The following is a 22,383-nucleotide window of genomic DNA, read 5'->3' on the forward strand; positions in this document are numbered from 1 at the left end:
CCTCCCTTCTGACTGTCTGTCAGCTTGTCTGGTTCCACATTAGGGATCGATAAAAGCAGTCATGGGCTTATTATACTCTACTTTAGCAAATAACACACAAATTTGATAGTATATAATAATGTTAATTAAAAGGGAACCTATTATGTTTCCTTGAACCGTTTAGGATAGGTCTATGGGTTATACAAATCATATTCAATACTTTTTTTTTTTTTGTTGAAATCATGAGATTTTGCCCAGTTGGTTCTGCCTATTGTGATCTTAACCCATCACTGATTTGTGATGTTATATTTGTGAAGTTTTGAAATGGCCAAAAAACTTGAATTTATTTCCAGAAAACAGCTGGATGTTTTTTTTGTTTTTTTTTTTAGTGCTTGGACTGTCTCTAGAAGCAGTAGAGACCAAAACGGCCCTTTAAGTTCAAGCTGGGTTATGCAGACACTTTGCAATGATAAAGATGCACTCCTCTCATTGTGCACTAGGCAAGTGGTTGACAAGGCAAGAGAATTTGACTTATTTTCTGAAAAGTTCAGGTAATAATTATCTGACCACTTTTAGAGACTCAAGAGCTTTGAACTCCCATCCCGACATGGTCAGGGAATGTTTAAATGTAATTAAAAAAAAAATAAAATAAAAAAAAAGCAACAAAGCCATGACATCAGGGTGAAAAACCACTATCCTGATGCAATAGAACAGTGTTAATTTTACACCCTTTATCCTGATACTCATGCAATATGCAAACTAGGGTTGCATCATAAGCTATACACATAACTGTGAAACATTTAATCTCCAAATTATTGGTGCAGCTCTGCAGAAACAAGTCATGTTTCTCCCTCGGATATCGGAAGTCTCTGATATCAGTAACTTTCTAGTAAAGTTTAGATTTAAAACCGGGACCAGTTGAAAATTATATGATTGGTGGTCGGGTCGGGCTCAAGCTTCTGTAGTACATTCTGAATAAAAATACATCCAGCACAGAAAAAAAAAACAAAAAAAAAAAACAAAAATAACAATACACAATATAAAATTGTAGTAATCTACTTATCAGAGTCTAAAGAGAGGAGTAGGTAGTTTAACCTGATGAAGAAAGAAATAAAGGAAAATAAGTGCAGATCACACATGCCAGAAGATTTGCACTCGATTCCCCCCTGTTACACTTCTTCTGGAGTAACAGAAGAAGTTACACTATTTATTCAAATCGCGGTCTAAAAACAACAGCAGTAAAACCTTAATTAAAATAATATATCGGGTTTACTTCGGGGTCGAACCTCTAATTACAGGTGGTCACATTAGCTTGGGCTCAGACACGACGTCTATGGGCTCCGGCCAGGTCGGGTCAGATGTTTTGACTGATTTACAAAGTACTTATTTGACTTGGTTTTTATTTATTTATGCCCTTTTCTTCAAAAACACGAACATTAGTTCAACCTTAAGGTTGAACTACGCTTTATTACTTCAGTTCAAACAGAAATGGGAAAGGAAGCTTTCAGTTTTTGCCTGGAATGTCATCGAATCTGAACCGAAACTGTCCTGTTGAGTATCTTCTGCACTCTTGTGTGTGTGTGTCCGATTGCCTCCTGACTGCCACTGTCACCTCATGTTCATTTAAGCAGCTGAGGCCCGTCTCCCATTACCGGCCACTTAGTTCTGCATACATTTCACCCTGATTGAATTGTTATTACTCCTAAAAAGATAACTGCTTATCCCAGCCTCACTCCTCCATTCTGTCTCATTTTCAGTCATTGTCCCATGTCTTCTTACCCCTGCAGTGCCTTTTTTCTCTCTTCCTCTCGCAGTTCATCTCAGTCTGTTTGTCACGCCAGCAGACAACTGAAAGCGGCGCGTAAGTACAGCAAACGATCTTGGTGAAATGTATTCTGTCTGTTTCTGTCAACAACTACTGTCCCTTTCAGTTAGACCAGCTTTCGCTGCTTTTCCGTCGCTTACTAATGTCTTCCCAGTTTGTATTGTAGTTCACTGTGTGCCTGTGTGTGCGCGCCTTTGTTTTTGAGAGAGCTTGTATGTGTTGATGAGATGCCAAAGCCTTCAGTTGCGATCAGCGGGACTCCAGAGAACAAGAGGGAAGAAGTGGAAATGAGACAAAGAGAGGTGTGGAAAGATTCACACGTGTGAGCAAAGTCAACATGCAGAGGTTGAGAATTGCTGAGATGAAAAAAAAGAGGAGGAGAAAATGGAGAGAGAGAGAGAGAGAAAGAAAGAGAAGACACCCAAAGCAGTGACAATATCAGTGGTCTGCGTTGAGGGTGAGAAGTGGCTAAAACACAGGAGAAGGGGAGATTGTGCTGATATTTGGTCTTCGGCTAATAAGCTTAGTGGTAGAGCTAAGCGGAGCTAAATGTCAGACCTGATATACGTCTAAAGCTCTGCTTATGCCAGCTACACACAGATATTTCTAAAACACACACACACACACACACACGCGCACACACCCACACACACACACACACACACACATACTTGGTGCTTTCAGTCCACAACAATATTCTCTATTGTGTGTTTGTGTGTGTGTGTGTGNACACACACACGCACACACACACACACACACACACACACACACACATACTTGGTGCTTTCAGTCCACAACAATATTCTCTATTGTGTGTTTGTGTGTGTGTGTGTGTGCGTGTCGGGGGGCTATATGTGCATCATTTCCTCTCTGTATGTGTCTGGATTCTCAAGTGACACAAGATGCCGTGACCTGAAAATTAAATCTCAATCTGTCTGCCACCTTCTCACCCGGCTTCCCCGCCCTCCGCCTTCCCCACCGCTCCCCATCTCCTCCTGCTCCCCTCTCCTTTCTCAACATCTCTCTGACCATTTATCGGGGAATGACTTGTGCCCTTTTGGCTATTTGCAGAGTCCAATCGATTGTCGAGTGTACTGTGTACTGTACGTAAGAGCCGAGCTCCGTGACCGCGCTGCATGAACACCTTCATGCAGCCACGCCATCACACATGCAAACACGTCCACGTGCTTTTGGTCACCGTCCGTGGCAAACTGCCACAAAATGCCAAAAGTGATTTAAAGCCATTCGACAGGAAGTGGCACTGTTACCGACGGGCAGATCATCAAACAAAGGGAAACACCCAGGGGGACTTAAGCAACGAGCCACAGAGCACTATTGATTAGGCACAAAGTGCGCACACTAATTAAGCTTTTGTGTCTGCAAATTGAAACACTGCACTGAGACACTAACATGAATCATCTTTGCACCTGTATTGTATGTGTGAACTGTGCATGTGTATCAGTCAGGGCAGACAGCTCTCATTTAGGGGGAAAAAAAAATTACTGCTTATGTTTATTAGCGGTTTTATTGATGGTACAAAAGTGTCTCTTAGTGTCATTTGTTTTGGCTCTGAGGAAGAAGGACAATAGATTAGAAATGTGAGAGAGGCAAAGTCTAGCAACCAGGGGCGTAAATCTTTCACTGGAGTTTTTTTTGTTTGTTTTTTTAGCTCAAGCTAAAATGACTATATAAATTAAATAAAGCACTAGTTGCACCTTTGTCTTATAAGCAGTAAAACAAGCCAGGCTACAGCATAGCATTTGTTTCATTCTATCTGCACCTTATCTTGTTTCAGCCTAGCCTACCCTATCCTATCTAATCCTGTGCTACCATACAGCAGATATTCTTATAAAATTAAGAAGGTACCAGTACCACAGCAACCACCATTTCTTACATAGTTTTTTTTTGTTGTTGTTGTTTCCATCAAACACATTTTTCAGTCTTATTTCTAATGGCACCAAATATCAAGCGCACACAATAGGTACAGAACTCCATATTGATTTAAACTTTAAAACCTTCTTTTTATTTCTTTCTCTTGACTCAAGGTAACCGAAAACATACCAAAACGTGATCTTTGTGCATCATTACATCCCTTCGGGTGACAGTAGTCTACAAAATGATATTCTTTAATTTTTATAAAGCACTGCAACTTCAGACACTTTGGCTTGTGCTTACATAAATCTCTTAGCGTAACAATGCATTCCAACTAACCCCACTATCCATGCTTTTGCTGACTAGAAAAAAACATAGATAACCCTTCTTTCATTTTTTTTTCTGCTTTGATGACATTTTTTCTATGTATTATTAGAAACTTGTCATCGCTGCTAGGGGAGATGTAAGACCTCTTTGTCTTCTAGAGATCCTTTGTCCAAAGTGGGAGCTGCACAATACAAAGCAATTAGGCAATTCTTTAGAGCTGGATAGGAAAGTAATTTCTCTTTTCTTCAACTAGTAAGCAGGAAACCGCAAGCATTTTTCTGCCAATATCTATTAGGATCTTTTTAAACAGGCAAGACCTTCTTCTCAGAAGAAGAAAAAGGGGATTCACTTACACACACAGAGGCAGAGGAAGGGGAGAGAAAGAACAAAAGGGGGAAAAAAGAATACTTAGTAAATAAAACCTTAAAGAACACAAGAAAGAGAGAGACTTGAGAAAGTAAGGAAAATAATGAGACAGGCATAAAGAAAAAGGCATCATAAAAATGTGACCAAAAAAGACAGAGAAGAAACAAAGGGGGGGGAGAAAAAATAGCTGGAAAACAAAAAGGAGAGAGACAAATTGGTGCAGAGACAGAAGAAAGAGCCAGACTGGGGTATTGTAGGGAGCTGCACTTGACTCTGTGATGTCGGGTGAGTTCTGACAGCTCCTCTGGTTCAGCACTCCCTTACCTGACACTTCAATACAGCTTACTGCCGCTCTATGAGCATCTCTGTGTGTTTGTGCATCTGCACGTGTGTGGTTTAAGGCAGAGAAAGAAACACAGACAGTGAAAGATAATGTTTAGGGGGACACTTTCTTTGAATATCCAGCCTCGAGCCGTGTGTGCGAGCGCGCCCATGCAGGCGTGCACGTGTGGATGATTTTTTTTTTTTTCTTAAACTCCCACCCAAAACCTAATTCTGTTCCTTAATTCAAAGCAGAGTCAAGTTGAGCTGACATACACAGCAGGGGTAAGTGAGAGGTGGAAAACCTGCTTGTGAGTGTGTGTGTGTGTGTGTGTGTGTGCGTGTGCACGGATGTATGTGACAGCAACCCCCCCGGTGGAGAGACCTAATTTAAAGTGGAGAGATGAACACAGCTCCAAGAATGAGACGCTGCCCATGACAGGAGAAGAGGCAGACAGACAAATAATGCCGAAAAAATTAGATTGATCAAAACTGAAGGAAGTTACAGTTATAGTTAAAGCAGTAAAACCTTGTGGCGCATCTTCAAGGCCAAGAAAAAAGAAAAAAAAATGTTTATCAGTCTCTCTTCGTGTCTGTGTGTGTGTGTGTGTGTGCTTGTGTGCGTCCGTGCTTGTGTTTGGCTGTGTGCAAGCTTTCGCTGACTCACAGGGTTGAGTAGCACAGTTAGAAACAGCTCTCCCCCACGAATGCTTTTGTCCAGTTCCTTGGGTCCACCAGGATATTCCTTATAGTAGATGGTGTGAGTAAACAAGCCACACGTCTGACGAGGCAGCACCTGGACACACACAGAGCGGCATGCAGTGAAAGAAGGACCTATTACTATGTTTCACATCTACAAAATAAACTCTGACGAATAAAAGCAGATGGATTTGAAAACACCAAAAATACATTTGCACTGACCTCTTTTGCTCTAGAAAGCGTTCATTTTTGCCTTCACGTGCTCCAGATATTTACATTTTTTGCATAATTGATGGGATATATAGATAATGGGGGAGGACACAGTGTGGAAGAGCAAACATTTTTTTTTCACATTTAGTTTTCTTTTTCCATCCTTATCCAGATTTAGAACGTATCTTAAATAATCTCTAAAATTCTGGAGTTATTTAAGTCACCCAGAAACCTTTTACACCACTGCTTGTATTCACCCCTTTGAACACAGAATAGATTTATTCAGAAGCATGTACTTAATTTTGGTTTTAACCACTACATTATTTGAATCCAGACAGATGAACTAGCGTTACCGAATAAAGATCCAAACAGAAAGCTGGTGTTAACCACAATCAACTTCATTGGACCTGACCGGAGACACACTGGTGAGAAAATAAATATTTTTGTAATTATTGAATGCACCACACAAGCACTTTACCCATAAACTGACAACACTGAAGTAAAAATTGTGGAGACAACTGTCATCCATTAGTCAGTAAGACAGCTAGTTACCATGGAGACCAAATGTGCGCTGTTGAAAAGACATTATTGATAGAAGAGTCACTCTCATTGCTCCGGCAACAGGTGTTGCTTCCCTCCCAAGAGCTTTCTGATTTTCTAACCTCCAAGGCAGAAGAATACTTGATATGGCCACTAAAATGTGGCGTCTAAAATGAGAAAAATGTGGTATAATTCCAATATGTTTTTTTTCTTTATTATTTTCTGTGGAAGCCTTGGATATCTGAGCAAGCATTTTATATAAATCACTCTGCGAAAACATCAATTTGCTTGTAGTTAATTCAGTCCTAATTTCCTATGAAATTAAACAGTAGACAGGGAAAGAACCGCAAAGGTCACATATCACTATATATATACAGGCTGCCAGAGTTTCCTTTTCAAACTCAACACTTTCTAAGTGACATCATCCAGTTTTATGAGTCCTTGTTATGTTATTCTTATGACCCCTTTGAGAGCCACTGGAAGCTTTATGCTTACGCTACACTGGTGCTCACATTTACATCAGCAGTCCACGGGAACTGTAAAAACACCCTAATGTGTCAAAGAGCTCCCCATAAGTATGACAAAAACCAACATGATTAAACTGTTTGGAATTCAAACTGCCGCTTTGTGGAAACCTGTAGCTAAATACGAAATAAAAAGTAACAATATGAACGATGAAAAGCACGAGATCGTAGATGTAAAGGTGAAATGATTGGATGAGACGTGAATATATGATGCACTGCTTGAATTAATGGTTGTTCTGTAATGTAAAAGACAGCAGAATGCATTTGGGGTCATTTGTTTGATACCGCATATGGCAATAGTGTAATTACAAATGGCTCACTTTCATTCAGGTAGTCCAGTTTCAGGTTCTTGGCGGTAAGCATGCTGACTTGCTGCCACCTAATCCGCAGAAGCCATTATTAACTGTTATTGGTTCTACCTTTGCTTTCCCTATAATCGCCAGCCAACATGGCTGTTATGACAAAGAGGTCCAAAGAGCCACATTCATTTTGGACAAGGAGCCTCTAAAACCTAATGACATGTGGCTTTTGATTTCAGTGAGGAAAAAAAAAGTTCAACATGTATTTAATCTTGGAAAATGTGAATAAAGACTTGTCACCCTGTCAACTCTGTAATCTCTGCAGCAGGCGGCATGCGGTCAATGAAGGTTCGTTGCCTTAGTCTGCCGCTTCAAGCACTCTTTGACATTTTAGCATGAAATTCCAGCTGCCCCACTCAGGTGGTGCTCAAACCTAGTCATCCAGACTGCGTCCAGAAGATTTATTAAGAGAGGGATTAGGTGTTAGCGAGGAGGAGTTGTGTCTTCACAAAAGCACAAACTAGAACTCCTGAGTCGTGTATCTGGAGCCCTGGATTAATTCACAGAAGGAACAAATAGCAGAATAAACACGGCACAAGTGCAATCTCTCGTCATGAGTTAAAACTTTAACTGTATGCTGTTACAGTGGTTCCACCCATCCCTCAACTGCCCTTGTATGATGTTTGGGTGACTTGCTGTTTACCAAAGGAAATGAGAGCAGATTGCTTTTAATCCCAGCTCAGGAAGGAATAGATTTCTCCCAGGGCAATAAAAAAAAAACATCCAAATACACCATACCCTACGTGAGCTGCATGCTACACCCTACCAGTGGAAAAAGGAGTCCAAGATAGGTCTTATCAAACTTAAGAGCAAATTTGACGTTACTTTGACATTAATACTAATACTAGTTTTTCCATTTTACATCGCCAAAGCAGCAACATTTGTCAAACATTTGTAGACGCATTGTTGGCTGCAGTCGTCATTCAAATGGAATTAATTAGAATGTACACTGTTGAAACTGATGCACACCAAAACAACTATAAAGAAGCAGTAGGGTGCTTGTTAGAAGGATCTGGCAGCTTGTGAATTCAAAGCGTTTTTATTAGTTAATTAATAAAGAAGAAGGGACGAAAAGAAAAGAGACAAACATCTTTATAGCAAACTCCTTGTGGAGCACTTCTCCGTGTGAAATAGAGTAAAGGCTGGAAGCGCAGATATTGGTTTATCTATAAAATGCTGGAGACTTCACGCACACACACACACACACACACATATACACACACGTATGCGAGAAGGCCACCATTGCCACAGACACTCAGCACTATTTCACCAAACCAATTATCCACAGTGCCATAGCTCAAACTGATATAGTACATTTTAAAAAGAAATACACACACACACACACACACACACACACACACACACAGCACAGCTCCATATCTCAGTCTGATTTGTTCTGATACTGTAGGTCCAGTGGGTGGCTCTCAATCTGCTGACAGAGACGCACAAACACCAATTTTACCGCCTTAAGACAACTTCCTGTCCTCCTCTGAGCAAACGAAGATGGAGCACGCAGGGGAGGAGAAAGAGATTAATGGGTAGGAATAGCTGGGAAAATTGGGCGTGAAAAATGTGAAAGGTGAGGAAAGTGGGTAGGGTGCTGTTGATGTCTCAAAGTTATCTTCCGGGAGGGCAGGAGGCTGTGAGCGATCAAAATGAGAGAAAAAGCCTGGAGAGCATATTGACTTTTTAATTTATATTGTTATTTTTCTCTAGATAGTAGGGTACCTATTGATATAGTGTGTTAGATAACCTTTTGTCCTCATAAAGTTGAGTTATTGTGTATGTTTTTCCTCACTCAGAAGAGTTTTTATGCAATATTTCCCAATTGTAAAACTTGAGAAAAGCAAAAACATTTCTGGTTACACCTGTGTTTTAAAATGGTTCTCTCTCTGAGAAATCTTTCAATGGCTACTTGAATCAAGTCACATTAGAAAAAAAACACTTTCTCTTGTGGGATTCCACCAGGATGTATTGTTAGATTTTTTTATTATTATTATTTCTGCAACTATACTACATCGCAGTGTACTCCTCTGTATCATCATGTCATAAATCAGCTCAAATTCACTTTAACTAAAACCTTATTCAGATCATTTTTTAAAATCATAGTAAGGTTCTGTTTACATCATGTTTCCAAAAACATGTTCCATTTTGTAATCAAAGAAATAATAAAGACAGTGAGCAAGCCAGGCCTGTAGGACGCAGTGAAATTTGGTGGATTTTCTGATCCAGAAGGATGTTTTTGTAATCTTTTCATGCATTTTGCTATTGGGATAAAAGGCATAAATGCATGTTAAAGAAGATTTTGCTTTAACATTTTAAGTAATCCGAAGAGCACAGCAGCAAAGACAGAACACAGAGTTAGACCAAGCGCAATATGATGTGACTGACGTCATGGTTAAAATGCGTTCGGTTTGCCTTTACATGAACACGATCATTTCGCAATTCTAAAAGGTTTCACAGTGCTGCCCGTAGTCAAACCTTTACGTGTTTGACCTGCGAGTTAACGTACGAATAAGAGGCCAAAACGCAACAGAACCTCTGTGCTGTACTGTCCTGATGTTGTCATGTAAACAGGATCTAAGAATGGCGGCTATCAAAAGTTTTTTTTTTCATGATTAATCATGTTTTAAGTTAAACTTACCTGGACTACTGTAAGAGTTTGTTTTTTTTCAAACCAGTTTTAACAAGCTAATTTTAGACTGAGTTTTATAGATTGTAGACATAGCTCTTCCTCGTGGCTTTTTACATCTTGAGGCCATGATGCTGATGGTTCCACACGCCCCCTGTTAAACCTGCATGGATCAATCTTTCAAGTGAAGCGCACATCCTCCTTCTCTGTTTTCTCCATAGGCGTTATTGACTCTTTGAAAAGCAGCTGAAGCCACTTTTATGTACACCGGTCTCCACTCTGAATCTACAACCATAGTATATATGTGTATCACACTGTATTTATGTTGTTTTTTCCCCCCTTTCTTTACCTATTTTATTAATTTATGTTATTTTCATGATTACATTCTGTTGCTTTCTTCTTTTTACTCATCTACTATTTATATTTTGTGATGTGTTGGAAAAAAATTTAGTAACCTTTCTTTCGACAGAGTTTGTACAAACATTTGTTTTTCTACTCTCATCACCCTTCAGCAGCTGTGCTTAGACAACAACACTGAGAAGCACCACTAAAGTCATTTCCTCAATCTAATTTTCATACTTAGACACATACACACGCACGTCTTTCTATCTTCACAAGGACTTTGGACTGACTTCCATTCATTTTTCAATCATTTCTGTAGCCTAACCCAAATCCTTCTTCTTATGGGGCCTTGGTTTGGGGCCCAAAAGGAGCAGCTGGTTCCCACAACGTAGTATGTGTTAGGAAAATGGTAAGAAGCGGGATCAGTAACTTCCTGTAGCATTCTTTTGTTTCCCTTAAAGCAGAGAAATCTATGGTAGCTAAGGGAGCCTGATTTGCACATAATTAAGTTATATATAAAAAAAAACTGATATCAGAGTGTAAAACACAATGTGTACACAATCTGTATTAAATTGACGTAAATATCAGAGTAGTTTTATTTCATTTTTCTTTGTTTATTTTCTAATTTATCCTTTTTTTATATAAACTGTTAATCAATCATCTGTCTTCTGTAAGTTGTTATTTTATTGAATTCGGTGAGTCACAGATGCTTTTCAATACCTCCTGATTAAAAATGCATAATAACATCTAACAGCCTGTCAAAAGGCCTGCTTGTCATTGTGCTGAAAAGATGTAGGATTAAATGGCTGTCTTTTACAGCACTGTGACAAGACATCAAGAAATAAAAGCTGGACTGATTGGAAAATTGATATAGCCGTCTCTTTATATTGTTCGCTCAAGAGCCAAATATGGCGAAAAAAAGAAAAAGAAAACTTACTGATAATTAAGGTGCCAGATGTGATTGGCTCTTTTGTCAATAAAAAAAACAGTTGGCAGACTCACTAAGAGTCTGAGTGACAAGTGAATAAAAAGAAGGAGGAGGAGCGAGCGGGCACGCTGATTACAAACGTGCATATTCGAAATGGCTTACAAAAGTTTTATTCTAATGCTGTCTTAAGCGATGATTGATGATTAGTTAAAAAATAATTTAAAATGTCTCATTGCATATGCATTCAGTTTATGACACATATGCTGTTATATTCAAATATGCAAACTCACAAAAAACAACAAAAAAAAAATTGCCCTTTCTCCAAGCTCTGGGAAACCATTGAATATTGAATTAAGAGAGCGAAGCGTGCTGTTGTGAGAGAAGGTCAAAAAGTCCATACCCATAAACAAAGACAGAAACACAGAGGTTGCCCACCACGTGTGGCATTGATTTTTTTTTTTTTTCTGTTTGGAAACGCAAGAAACAATCAGCACACAATTTACGTTTAGCTTCAACACCTGTTTCAACAGAAAGACAGAAAGTAAACACTCCTATAAAAAGAGAAAGAACACCGAGAAGCACTACAAGCTGTCAAAACAGACACTGTTTTAATTTATCTGCTTTAAAAATGTATTATTCATTGTTTCAATATTAGTCTGGATTTTCTCTTCAATGTTAACCTAGGCTGGGTGAGAACACTTTCTCCTCTCCACGTCTGCATTTATATTATAGCAGGAGTAGCTTGACGTGAATGTTTACAGTGTCTTGCAAAAGCGTTCTACTTATTTAACCTTTTCATACATTGTCATATTAAAAACCGAAAAGCAAGTATTTGCAGGAAAGTGCCCTGGTCAGATGAGACAAAGTGTCATCTTCGCAGCCTCTTTGCAGGATGCTTTCTGCAGTGGGAAAACTAACGCTGCACATCACCCTGGATACGCCACATCTATGGTGAAACGTGGCGGCATCATGTTGCATTTCTTTATCAGTGACAACGAAGTTGGTTAAAATTGATGGGAATATACATAAAAGTAAACCGGTTAATTTTAAAAAGAAGATATGCTGAAGTGCACTACCAATGCAGGAACTTTTTAGGAACCGCTGCAGTTTTCTGATATAATTATTATCCTCTCTGCAAGAAAGGAACCAGAACCAAATCAGACAAAAGTGAGCAGAAATGTAGCAATGCAGAGTTTGCTTTGAAATACCTTGATAAAATCTGCCTATCTTGGTACAAAATATTCAGTTAAAGGAACCAGAAGCTTTCAGTTTCAGCGTCTTCACTGACAGAGAGATTAACATTCTCATCAAAGACTTTAAAGAATTTTTTTTTTACTGATAAATATATAAATGTTTATTTCAGTGTTTATGCTCTGAGACACAGTTAGACCAACTGTCCAGGAACATTCATTATTTATCCATTTTAAGCTTAAGAGGAGAAGACCTGCTGGTGATACATGTGTTCATGGTTGCTGTTAATGAGAAACAAATCTTGATGACTTTAATTATTAAATATCTGTGGATTATTTCAAGTTTCCTCTGATTTAGAACTGATTTTAATTCAGCTACACAGATTGGATGCAAGTGAAACTGTTATAGAGGATTTCCTTAGATGGCCAACTCTGATGCTAATCACAGCTCTCCTTTTTTCCTTTCTTTACGGGGGATGGGATCAGCACACTTGATTTAAAATCCATTTTACCATCACATTTTCAAACACTTTGGAGTCATAGTCCATGCCTTTTAAACCACAATTGGTACCAAACAATCCAATATTAAGTCTGGTTTCACTGTTCTTTAGTGACTCTGCCTTTGCAGTGGAAGGAAGTTTGTGTCTCCAGACTGCAGTAGCACCCAAGACAGGAGGAAGGAGCTGCTCACAGATTATGATCTAAATAAACTGCACAGGTTTTGATCCCAGGAAAAACATACACACACAAAAAAAATAAGAACATCATTTTTTTTTTTTTTTTTTTTTGGAAATTTAAGCTTTGTTAATGTTTTGAAGCCAGTGGTCAAAATTTGCAAAAGACTTAAGAACAAATCTGAAGTTGAACTTCTAGCAGCACAATGACACTAAGCGTGCTCATTGCGCTCCCTCTCACCATTATGTTGTTGTGAATGAAGCCCTTGCGGTAGCGGGCGGGCTTTAGGTGAGGGTACTCCTCGGTGCTTGTGACCCGTATGTTCCACACTCGCCTCCACGCCTCGTACAGCTGCAGATGCACCGGGTAAACGCCGGAGTGATGAGGGGCCACGGCGTAGCCCATGTCAACTGGGATGTTGTGCTCCTGAGGAGGACAGGGGGGCACATGCAAAGAGTCACACATGAAGGTTTATATATAAACTCAGAAAATTATGGCACACTTACAGCTCTTTGTGTCATATAAACACACAAGGCCCAACGGTGTGACCTTGTAGGGGAAAGCACATGGTTCGTGTTGAGTTGAGTTTTGTTATTGTATTGGCCTTCGGGTTGGAAATTAGAAAAAAAAAATACAGTTTGCGTGAGCATGAGTGCGTGTGTGTGTGTGTGTGTGTGTGTGTGTGTGTGTGTGTGTGTGTGTGTGTGTGAGCTTGCAGGCTGCATTCGGAAGACTGATAGTGTTGTCCTTTGCTCTGACATACACCTACGCACATTGTCAGGACTAAGCATCAGCGGTTCAGAGGAAATGTGAATGCGTGTGTGCGCATGTGTACAAAAGAGTATAGTAATCACACTTCATGTTTAGGCTCACCTTCAGTAGGATGAATGAACCCTTTAAGCAAACCAGCATGTGTGAGAACGCAGCTCAATACGGTCATAAAAATAACCCTTACTAAAACATGTGCTCTTATCAGACAAAGCAAAGTAAAGCAGGTATGAAGAATTACGGGACACATCTATCTTCAAGTTTTAAAACTTTTTATATACAACTGAAAAAGCCTTCTCCAACAATTTATCACAAAAAGTTTTGCTTTTCTATCAGCCTAAAAATGAATAGAGTGGAATCTACTTTTGTGCCTGTTATTGACTATGAAGACTTACACTGTATGCTTATGTATGCGTTTTGTCTTTGCATGTTGTAAAGTTTAAATCACAAGGCTGTGAGGTTTGGGCTAACTATGTCATCAGTGTGTCTGCTCTAAATTAATAAAACTGGTCACATCACTACATCAATATATATCAATACATACATATCAATACATACAATATATATTGCAATAGACACATGATTAATATCAATATAATACATCTGATAGACTATTCAATATTAAATGTATAGAATATTCACTGAATCAGCGAACGACAGAGGCAGAAGAAACACTTTAGCTGCTCAACCAGTCATGACCTGGTAATAAACCAGGTTGGTGGTTGAAAAGCAAGTTGCTCAACCTGGTGAGAAACTTGTGTTTAAAAATAACCAGCAGCTCGAGTGAAAACTGTGGATAAAAGAGGAAACGTCACAACACCAGTTTGGCAGCATTTCAGATATTTAAAACAAAACAAAACAAAAAAAAAAAATCAATAACTATCAGTACTGATAATTATCGATTAGTTTTTTGGTTATGATATAAAACACCTATATCGTGATACGTTTTTCAGCAATATCGTCCAGCCTCGGTTAAGCTTTCCTTTTGTTATCGCAGGAAGCAAATTGCAACCATTAGGCAGTTTTGAAAAAGCGGATCCACTTTTCAGTGGATAAAAAAAAAAAAAAAAAGATTTTTGCCTTTTTTTTAGCTCCTGGAAGTTGGAACGATCTTTAACCTGGCTCATATCTGCAAAATGTATCATCTTTGAATGTTTAAAGCCCAGATGAAAACCCTCCACTGTGCAAGTCATTTTTGGTATTTTTTAATGCATTGTTTACTGCTCTGCTGTGTGAGCTCCGCAATTAAAGTGTGTTGCTGTTATCTTGGTCAGCTCTTTCTTGGAAAAGAGATCTGTTATCTCAGTCAAACTAAAGGAAATTAATTAATCTACTTACTGTACAGGTGAATCTTTTTCCCACTGCATGAGAATGTAACGGGACAAAATACCAGTTTTATAGAAAGTGCTGCAAATTAACTTAAGTATAGCTTCACTATTGAAATAAATCCAACACTTTGATAAAATAACCTATTAAAATGTAATTTGCACATTTTCATTTTTTCCCTTGCATGCAGTTATAAATCCTTTAAAGAGGCCGTAGCTGAGAACATTTAAAAGGTTCTAACCTCGGCCGTGTTCCGATAATGAGTATTTTTTTGCTGCAGACGTTGCATCTTACATCACAATAGAAGTAAGACACAAGATGTAGAGTCTGTTATTTCTAAAGAAAATAATAATAAAAGTGACAAGACGCCAAAATAACTAAATCATGAGGGAAGGCATGATTAAGAGGACACATGAGAGAAAACAACCACAAGCCAAAAAAGCAGCAAGGAATGTTCCTGCTTTTGCATCCATCTCACCAGAGCAAACTCCTTGTTGAGGACCATCTGCTCCAACAGAGAGGACTCATTGTGGAAGAGGTGAGGCTGCATGTGGCTCCACATGTGGGGGAACCACCAGAACTCATCTACATACTTCAGTAGTAGATCATCTCCTTCATCCTCCTCCACTGTGCCTGCACGCATGAAACGCACACACACACACACACACATTCTCAAGGACAGAAGGACACAGAATGAAGCCTGCTCCAAAACAAGGAAGTTTGGGGAAATTCTAAACATTATAAATTCTTGCTAATTAAGTACAGAGTGTTACCAAACTTTGAGAATGCTGCTATAATAGATGCCATAAAACTAAATTACATGAGCAGGTCAGTCTTGAAAATGAGACTTAATTTCTCAGTGGGATTTTCCTGCATAGATAAAAGTAAAATAAAATAAAAAAAAATAATAATATCTAAGTTCACTTTCGTTCTAGTTCGTTCTGTACATTCTTGCTCTTGCTGCAGAACTATACATCTAAACAAAAACAAAAGTTCATTCTTTGTGTCACTACAGTAGTTACTGCACCACATTATGTCATGACCTCATAAGCATAATTACATAAATGCTACTTTGTAGCTCTATAATAAGGACAAATATACAATTAGTCTTTTATGAAATCGAAACAAAGGTGGATGACAAAGAAATAGCTAGAAAGTGGTGCTCTCTTTGTGAAATACAAGACATGAGCACATAGTTGTGTGCCGTATACTTCAATAAAAAACCTGGTTTTGTTTTACTGTGGTTTTATGCATAACTGAAAGGTGCATGATGGCAAATAAACAGTGCCTTTTATGTGTTCATACACATCTTTTCCAAATAGGATGAAATGCATTATTGAAAGAAAGTCGAAAGATCTTTTGTTTGTCACGAGCCGCGAATTTGACAAAAGCAAACAGGTGGAGGAAGGTGCTCTGCTCAGATGAGACCAAAAAAATTGCATCTTTTGGTCTCCATGCAGAAAATGTTGCCTGCACAAACAGAAACCCACCTGTATGGTAAAACTTTCCAGAAAAGCCCAGATTAAAAGTAAAATTGGAGATGTAGGAACGCAGCTGCTTCTGGGTCTCCAGCAAAGCCTGCAGAGGGACGGCATGACATTAAATTAGATCTGGATAAACAGATAGACAGACAGACAGATATTTAGAGATAGCGAGAACTGGAATGAGTAATGATGTTACACAAAAACCAATTCAAGTATTTTAAACAGTACAAAGTACATGACGGTGTATTCGGCTCTCTTCTCCCCTGCCAGCAGCAAAGATAAAACACGGTGTGATTTAGATGTTTTGTCTCACTGTTGTATATTTAAGTGAACTCGGGTTCCTTCGAGGACTATCACGATGTGTTCTCATCAGCGCTTACCCTATGGCCCGACAACAGCGACTGTCAACGACAGGCTGTTGCGACATCTTTCTTTTAGTCAGGTCTGTTATACGCTGTCGTACGCCCACAACTCCTCCGGTGTTTCTTCCTCTCTGTCCTCAGTGCTCCTCCAGTTTCTGGTCTCAATACTTGCATCAGGATGTTCCTCACTTATTTAATGACTTCATTAGTTTGCTGGCCTTTAAACAAAGACTCCGTAATGAGTGTTAACTAAAGCGAGTTGTACACTGCGCTCGCACGCTCACGCACACATCCACACGACGACACTAATGCAAGTTAATGAAGGTCAGTGCATTAGTAGCCTCTGGAGGGTAGACTAATAACTACTCCACCCACCCATGCACACGCATACACTTACACACACACACACACATTCCTTTCCTTTTCATCATTTCCTCCATCCGTCCCCAACGCTACCAAGTGAAACCCTGAACCCTGCCGTCACCTCTGTGCCGCTGCCTTCCCCTCACTCCTCTTCTTCCTCATCTCTCTGAGAACCTGCTGTCTCCTCTCCGCTGCGCCCCCCTCCCCAGCCCCACTCCAGTTCCCGCATTTGTCTTCCACACCTTCCACCCTCCTCTGAACCTCCATCTCTCCCTCGCTTGCTCCGTGAAAATGTCACATTCTCAGGAGACAGGGTTGTACTAATTTGAAAGGAAGGCTGAAGCAGCATGGAAGAAAGATCGCTCCCTCTCCCTCTATGACTCTATACCCTTGCTTGTTCTTTTGCACTCTACAACTTCGTCTTCTTGCTGTTGTGGCACCTCTCGCTGTTTGTTCCCACACACACACACACACACATACATATATATATTTATATATGTATAGGTGTGTGTTGTTTATAAATAAAGCCTGTACTTTTCCTTTCATAATTCAGTCATCTGGGTCTTTCTCCTATGCCACGAGCCGAACCCAAACTACAAATCTTTGTCATGCTGCTTTTAATCGATCCCCAGGAACCTTTCCTGATTTATGATACCTGAGCAGCTGGAGTCAGAGCAAAGAGCCGGTTCCAGGCACTCACAGTCTCTCCTTCTTCTCACCACCTCTCCTCTTGAGAGTGAGTCTTCCAAACTAACAAATACACAGACACATGCAGGGAGCGTCTTCATTAGCTTTAATCTAATGGTGGAAGATGGGCTGCACGGTGACAGATGTGCACAATCCCCTAATCTGATCCCCTGTCTCCTTCCCTAAGACATCCTCTACGTCTTGCGGACGTGCACTCACGGAGCCAAATGTGAGGCTACAAAGACTTAAGAATTAAATTAAGTTAGTAGCTAAGCACTTTGCATTGTAACTCAATATACGTTCCCCAGTGCGCTCGGTCAAAATGCATTATTAACGTGTGTTGGCATGTGTGAGAGTGAGTGGAGGGGTGTGACCAAGTGTGCAATATATTAGTTTAAACATCTCATTTGTATTCTGCCAACTAAGATCTCTAACAGAAAACAGCAAAGTCACACCATAGATATTTGTGTCTTCTTAGTGGGACACATAGCAGCTGCTTTAGCATGTTTTTAGCTTAAACTGTGACAATCTGTTACTCCCATATCTGACTTTTCAGCACAATGCTGCTGTTTATCTGGGTGGAGCACCGTCAATCTCAGCAAAAAAACTATTTGTAATCTCCTCTTTTTTTGCAGCAGCAGCAGCAGGTAAACTCGAAGGTGGGGTACTGCTTATCCAGTCAGGCAAATTTTCTTTGAATAGACATAGAGAAGATAATGTTGGCACTGAAAAAATGTAAGAGTTTAGAGTGTGACGATCTGTTCAAGCCACAATATTAGGTTCAAGAGAGCAATGAGATTTTGGCAATCTCTTTGCGAATTGTTTTTGTGAAATGTAAATGTGTTGGATTTATTTGTTTAGGGTCAGGGTTTACAAAAAAGGAGCACCGATTTTATGAATCCTGAACTAGATTTTGAAGTGTCTGTTGTAAAAGTACAATAATTCACTCCAGGTTTGAGTCGTCTTTAAATCGAGGGTTTTACTTTTTAGTGATTCTAAGGAAGTGATTCTGAAAACATTAAAGATGTTCTCATTTTATTTTATTTTTTTACAAAAAATTGTTTTGACTTTTTTTTAAACACAGGTTGTTTTAAACAAGCTCTGATTTACCCAGTTTTTTGTTTTTTTTTAGATTTTGACCAAGTGAGGATACACTCCTATGTTATTAGATTTAATGTAGCACTGATAGGAAGCTCAAAGGTAAACACAAGTTTAGCATGGTCTGTTTCTGATGGTTACCCACTTGTTATCCTCAGAGGAACCTGTATCTCTGTCACAATTTCTTTCTTCTATTTTTCGACCAGAATGCTGCCACACAAAATGACTTCAACATGGTAGAGGCTTTGTGAGCTTTGAAATGGAGAGACTTAAGCCAGCCAGACATGCAGATTGTAAGCAGGCTGTAAACAAGAAAAGGAGGATTTTACTGATTATAGAACCTCAAACTCAGGAGAAGTAAAGTACCAAAGATGAAGCAAGTTGCTAAGGCAGATAAGATCGGTGGATAAGGCCTCACATGTAAGTATCAGCTGATCAGCGTTTTCCTAAAATTAAGAAAATTGGCACCAATAAATCATCTGGTTGATAAATCGGTGCACCCCCAGTAATTTTACTCAAGGATGTCATACCATAAGAATCTGCTACTGAGATACGCAATGGCTTAAACTAGGTTTAGATGGGACATATTGGCTAAAAAATCTGTTTTCGACATTTGTTATTGCTTAAATTAAGACAAGGATTGAAAAATCTTAAGCAGCCTAAGGGGTAGTTTGGAGGGCAGATTTTTTAACCTCAGAAAAACTGAAAAAGCTTCCACTGGCAAAACATACTAAAAGAGATAACAGAGGGAAAAAAACCCTGATCATTAAACAAGCACAATGTGTGCCGTTTCACCAACAGAGGCATCATTTTGCTATCAACTTTCATATCCACATGAAAGAGAGGAAAACCCTTCATATCTGCAAACGCACTTGGCAGTGGAACTTTCACAGGCAAGAACCTGCTCACAAATGTTTTGTCTAAACCAAGCTTCAACCCACAAATGACTATCAAACCATTTGAAAGCTGCATTTCAAAGAACTGGTTTCCAACTTCAAACAACTCAGGGACTTTTTTTTTAATGCGTAGACATCAATACACTTGTCAAACCTCAAGCTTACTTTCAAAAATAATCTTAGAAAACGGCGTAATAACTCCTGAGACGTCAACAACACCTTAATAATGAAAAACTGTAGCAAAGCCAGCTTATATAAAAACATCAACGTGTGGTGGGTTAATAATGACAGGTTGTCTTTCTGAGCAGCAATAGTTATGAAGGGATTCGCTCCGTGGGGACAGCAGAACTCTTTCTCCAGATGTCTCGGCTCCACTCAGTCAATTCTCTGTTCACCTCTGTACATGAACACACTCTTTTCCATCTGTTGAATTATCTCCCGGACCATCCTCTCTTGCAATAATCTATGCACCGCTTCACTACTCTGTACCAGCACTGTATTAAGAGTTTGTGGCACGAGATTCCATATTAAAATACCATAATATTTCTCAGCAAAGGGAATTGTGTCTATTGAAGTGCCATAACAGTGCAGTAAGTGGCTTTAACTTGCGAAGTAGACTAATCTTATCAAGCTTAGCATCTTGTACATATGTTAAGATTTCCTTTTAAAAGCAGAAAAGGAAAAATGTACACCTACTCATAACTACACTTTGTTTAATTTTTTGCTTTTAGTCATTTAATATTGTACTACATTGGACTTATATTCATATTACCAGTTGACACTGTTACTGAAACTTAACTTACGAAAAATCTCTTACTAAAGCAAGTACAATTTTATCTCTATCTCTTATCTTAGCCTTTTCCCTCCATTCTGCATGTATTCCATCAATGCATTTTTTTTTTCCCCCTCTGCTGCAGCTACGTTAGTGACAGAGCAATCATTATGATGTCTAGTTTGGCGCACACTGACGTTTTACATCAAATAATGTGTGGAGATGGACCACAAAAACTCAATTGGTGCACGGAATCGCGGTCACAACAACAATATCTCGTCTGAAAACTCAAAAGTTTAAAAAGGAAGTCAGCGAGGACCTATTCAGAAAGGAAGTTGTATTTTCTACAATATGCAAAGCATGTCTACAGTTCATTCAGGATGTGAGAGAGAATGAGTGAGGTTTTCAGTAGGTAACAGGAAGAGTCAATGGTTGCTCTGTTTCATCTGTTTTTGGTTTCAACCTCCACTTTTGAATGCTGGGAATGATTGGAGCCTCTTGAAAATCTCAAAAGTATAAACAAAGAGACTGTGAAGCTAGCAACCATAATCACTGATATAACAGCGTAAGTCAGCTGTCACAGACAATTACTGCCTACACAGTAATGTAGTATATTAAGTCTTCAGGTATCAACTTCATAAACAGGGTCCCTTTCCTTCAAGGGTAATTTGAAATTTGAATAAATCTTATCCCAGCTGCATGGATCTGCAAGAGTTCCTTCTGACTTGTGTCTGAGGAAATTGTGCCTTGTTTAAGAAAGCCAATCTCACTTCTTCTTACTTCAAGCTCAAAGCTAGGAATTGTTTTAAAATAGCCCCTAAAAGCTACTTTAAAAGTAAGCAGGGAAGTATGGATACGCGTAACGTAGGACAGTTTACCATATGAGTGATCGTGACAGTGACGAAAGTAAACACACACCAGCATTAGCGGTTTCCAAAAACTGCGATTTCTGCGCCCAATCCTTCAGCCCCCACAGAAGGCTAATGTGAGAGGCAATGCTGTTTTTGTTTCAGCGCCGATGCAAGTGACAGCACGTCTGTTTGTGTGTACTTGTATGCGTGCGTGTGTGTGTGTGTCTGTGTGTGTGTAAGTGGAAGTGGTGCCAGATAGATGTTGGGGTTCAAACAGATGGGAGACAGGCATCTGGACAGCTGGCATTCACCGCCTTTCAAAAACCCCTTACGCCAACCACCTCTGCACCATATCCCCATTCTGTCATTCTCTACATCACGCTGTTTTCCTCTTTTCCTTTAATGGTCTTAAACCTTGCTAGGGGAATCTAAAATAGCAAATTAATAAAAAAAAATTATTTTGTTGCAAGGGATTTAATGCACCAGCAGATTTAGAAGCGAGGAGAGGGGGGGTGGAGGGGGGAGAAAACTAGACGTATTTGAAAAGCAAACGTAAATCAAAATTTTTGATTCATCTGCATGAATGTCTCATATCTGTGCGTGCATGTCTGTGTGTGTTATATTAACGCTAGACCTGCAAATTTAACTGGGTCAGGCATCTCTATTTGATGAGAGGAAAGAGCGCCTTTCCAGTTAATGCCAGTCTTCCCAGCACTCAGCCCCCTTCTTTTCCGTCTCTCCCAAAGTCCCTCGGGTGAGATACAACTCAGCAGAGCTTTTTTCATGTTTAAGCATTTCACAAATTCATCTATTAACTTGCATTTATGTATCCGAGGTACTTGTGGTCTCTTTGGTGTCGCTATCCTCCTGCTAAATTCTACTTGGCAGCCCCCTCAAGGATTTTAGCTTGAGTGATTGGTGCGGCTGCAAAAAACCTGCCTCATTTTGTGGAGGAAAATTCATGGCACATAGCCACAGCCTCCAGAG

General features: G+C 39.5%; 1 protein-coding gene across 3 annotated transcripts in view; it reads right to left on the reverse strand.

Annotated features, from left to right (window-relative positions):
* ndst3 (N-deacetylase/N-sulfotransferase (heparan glucosaminyl) 3) overlaps positions 1-22,383 on the reverse strand; it is a 54,259-nt gene that overhangs the window by 17,958 nt on the left and 13,918 nt on the right. For all 3 annotated transcript variants that reach the window (XM_007551849.2, XM_007551847.2, XM_007551853.2), the window contains exons 3-6: positions 16,374-16,461; positions 15,362-15,516; positions 13,030-13,215; positions 5,358-5,486 (exon numbers count right to left, since the gene is read on the reverse strand). In XM_007551849.2, the coding sequence (XP_007551911.1) occupies positions 5,358-5,486; positions 13,030-13,215; positions 15,362-15,516; positions 16,374-16,461 (558 nt within the window). The remainder of the gene's footprint in view (positions 1-5,357; positions 5,487-13,029; positions 13,216-15,361; positions 15,517-16,373; positions 16,462-22,383) is intronic.

This window comes from Poecilia formosa, unplaced genomic scaffold (assembly GCF_000485575.1).
Source record: "Poecilia formosa unplaced genomic scaffold, Poecilia_formosa-5.1.2 Scaffold44, whole genome shotgun sequence".
Classification (NCBI taxonomy): Eukaryota; Metazoa; Chordata; class Actinopteri; order Cyprinodontiformes; family Poeciliidae; genus Poecilia; species Poecilia formosa.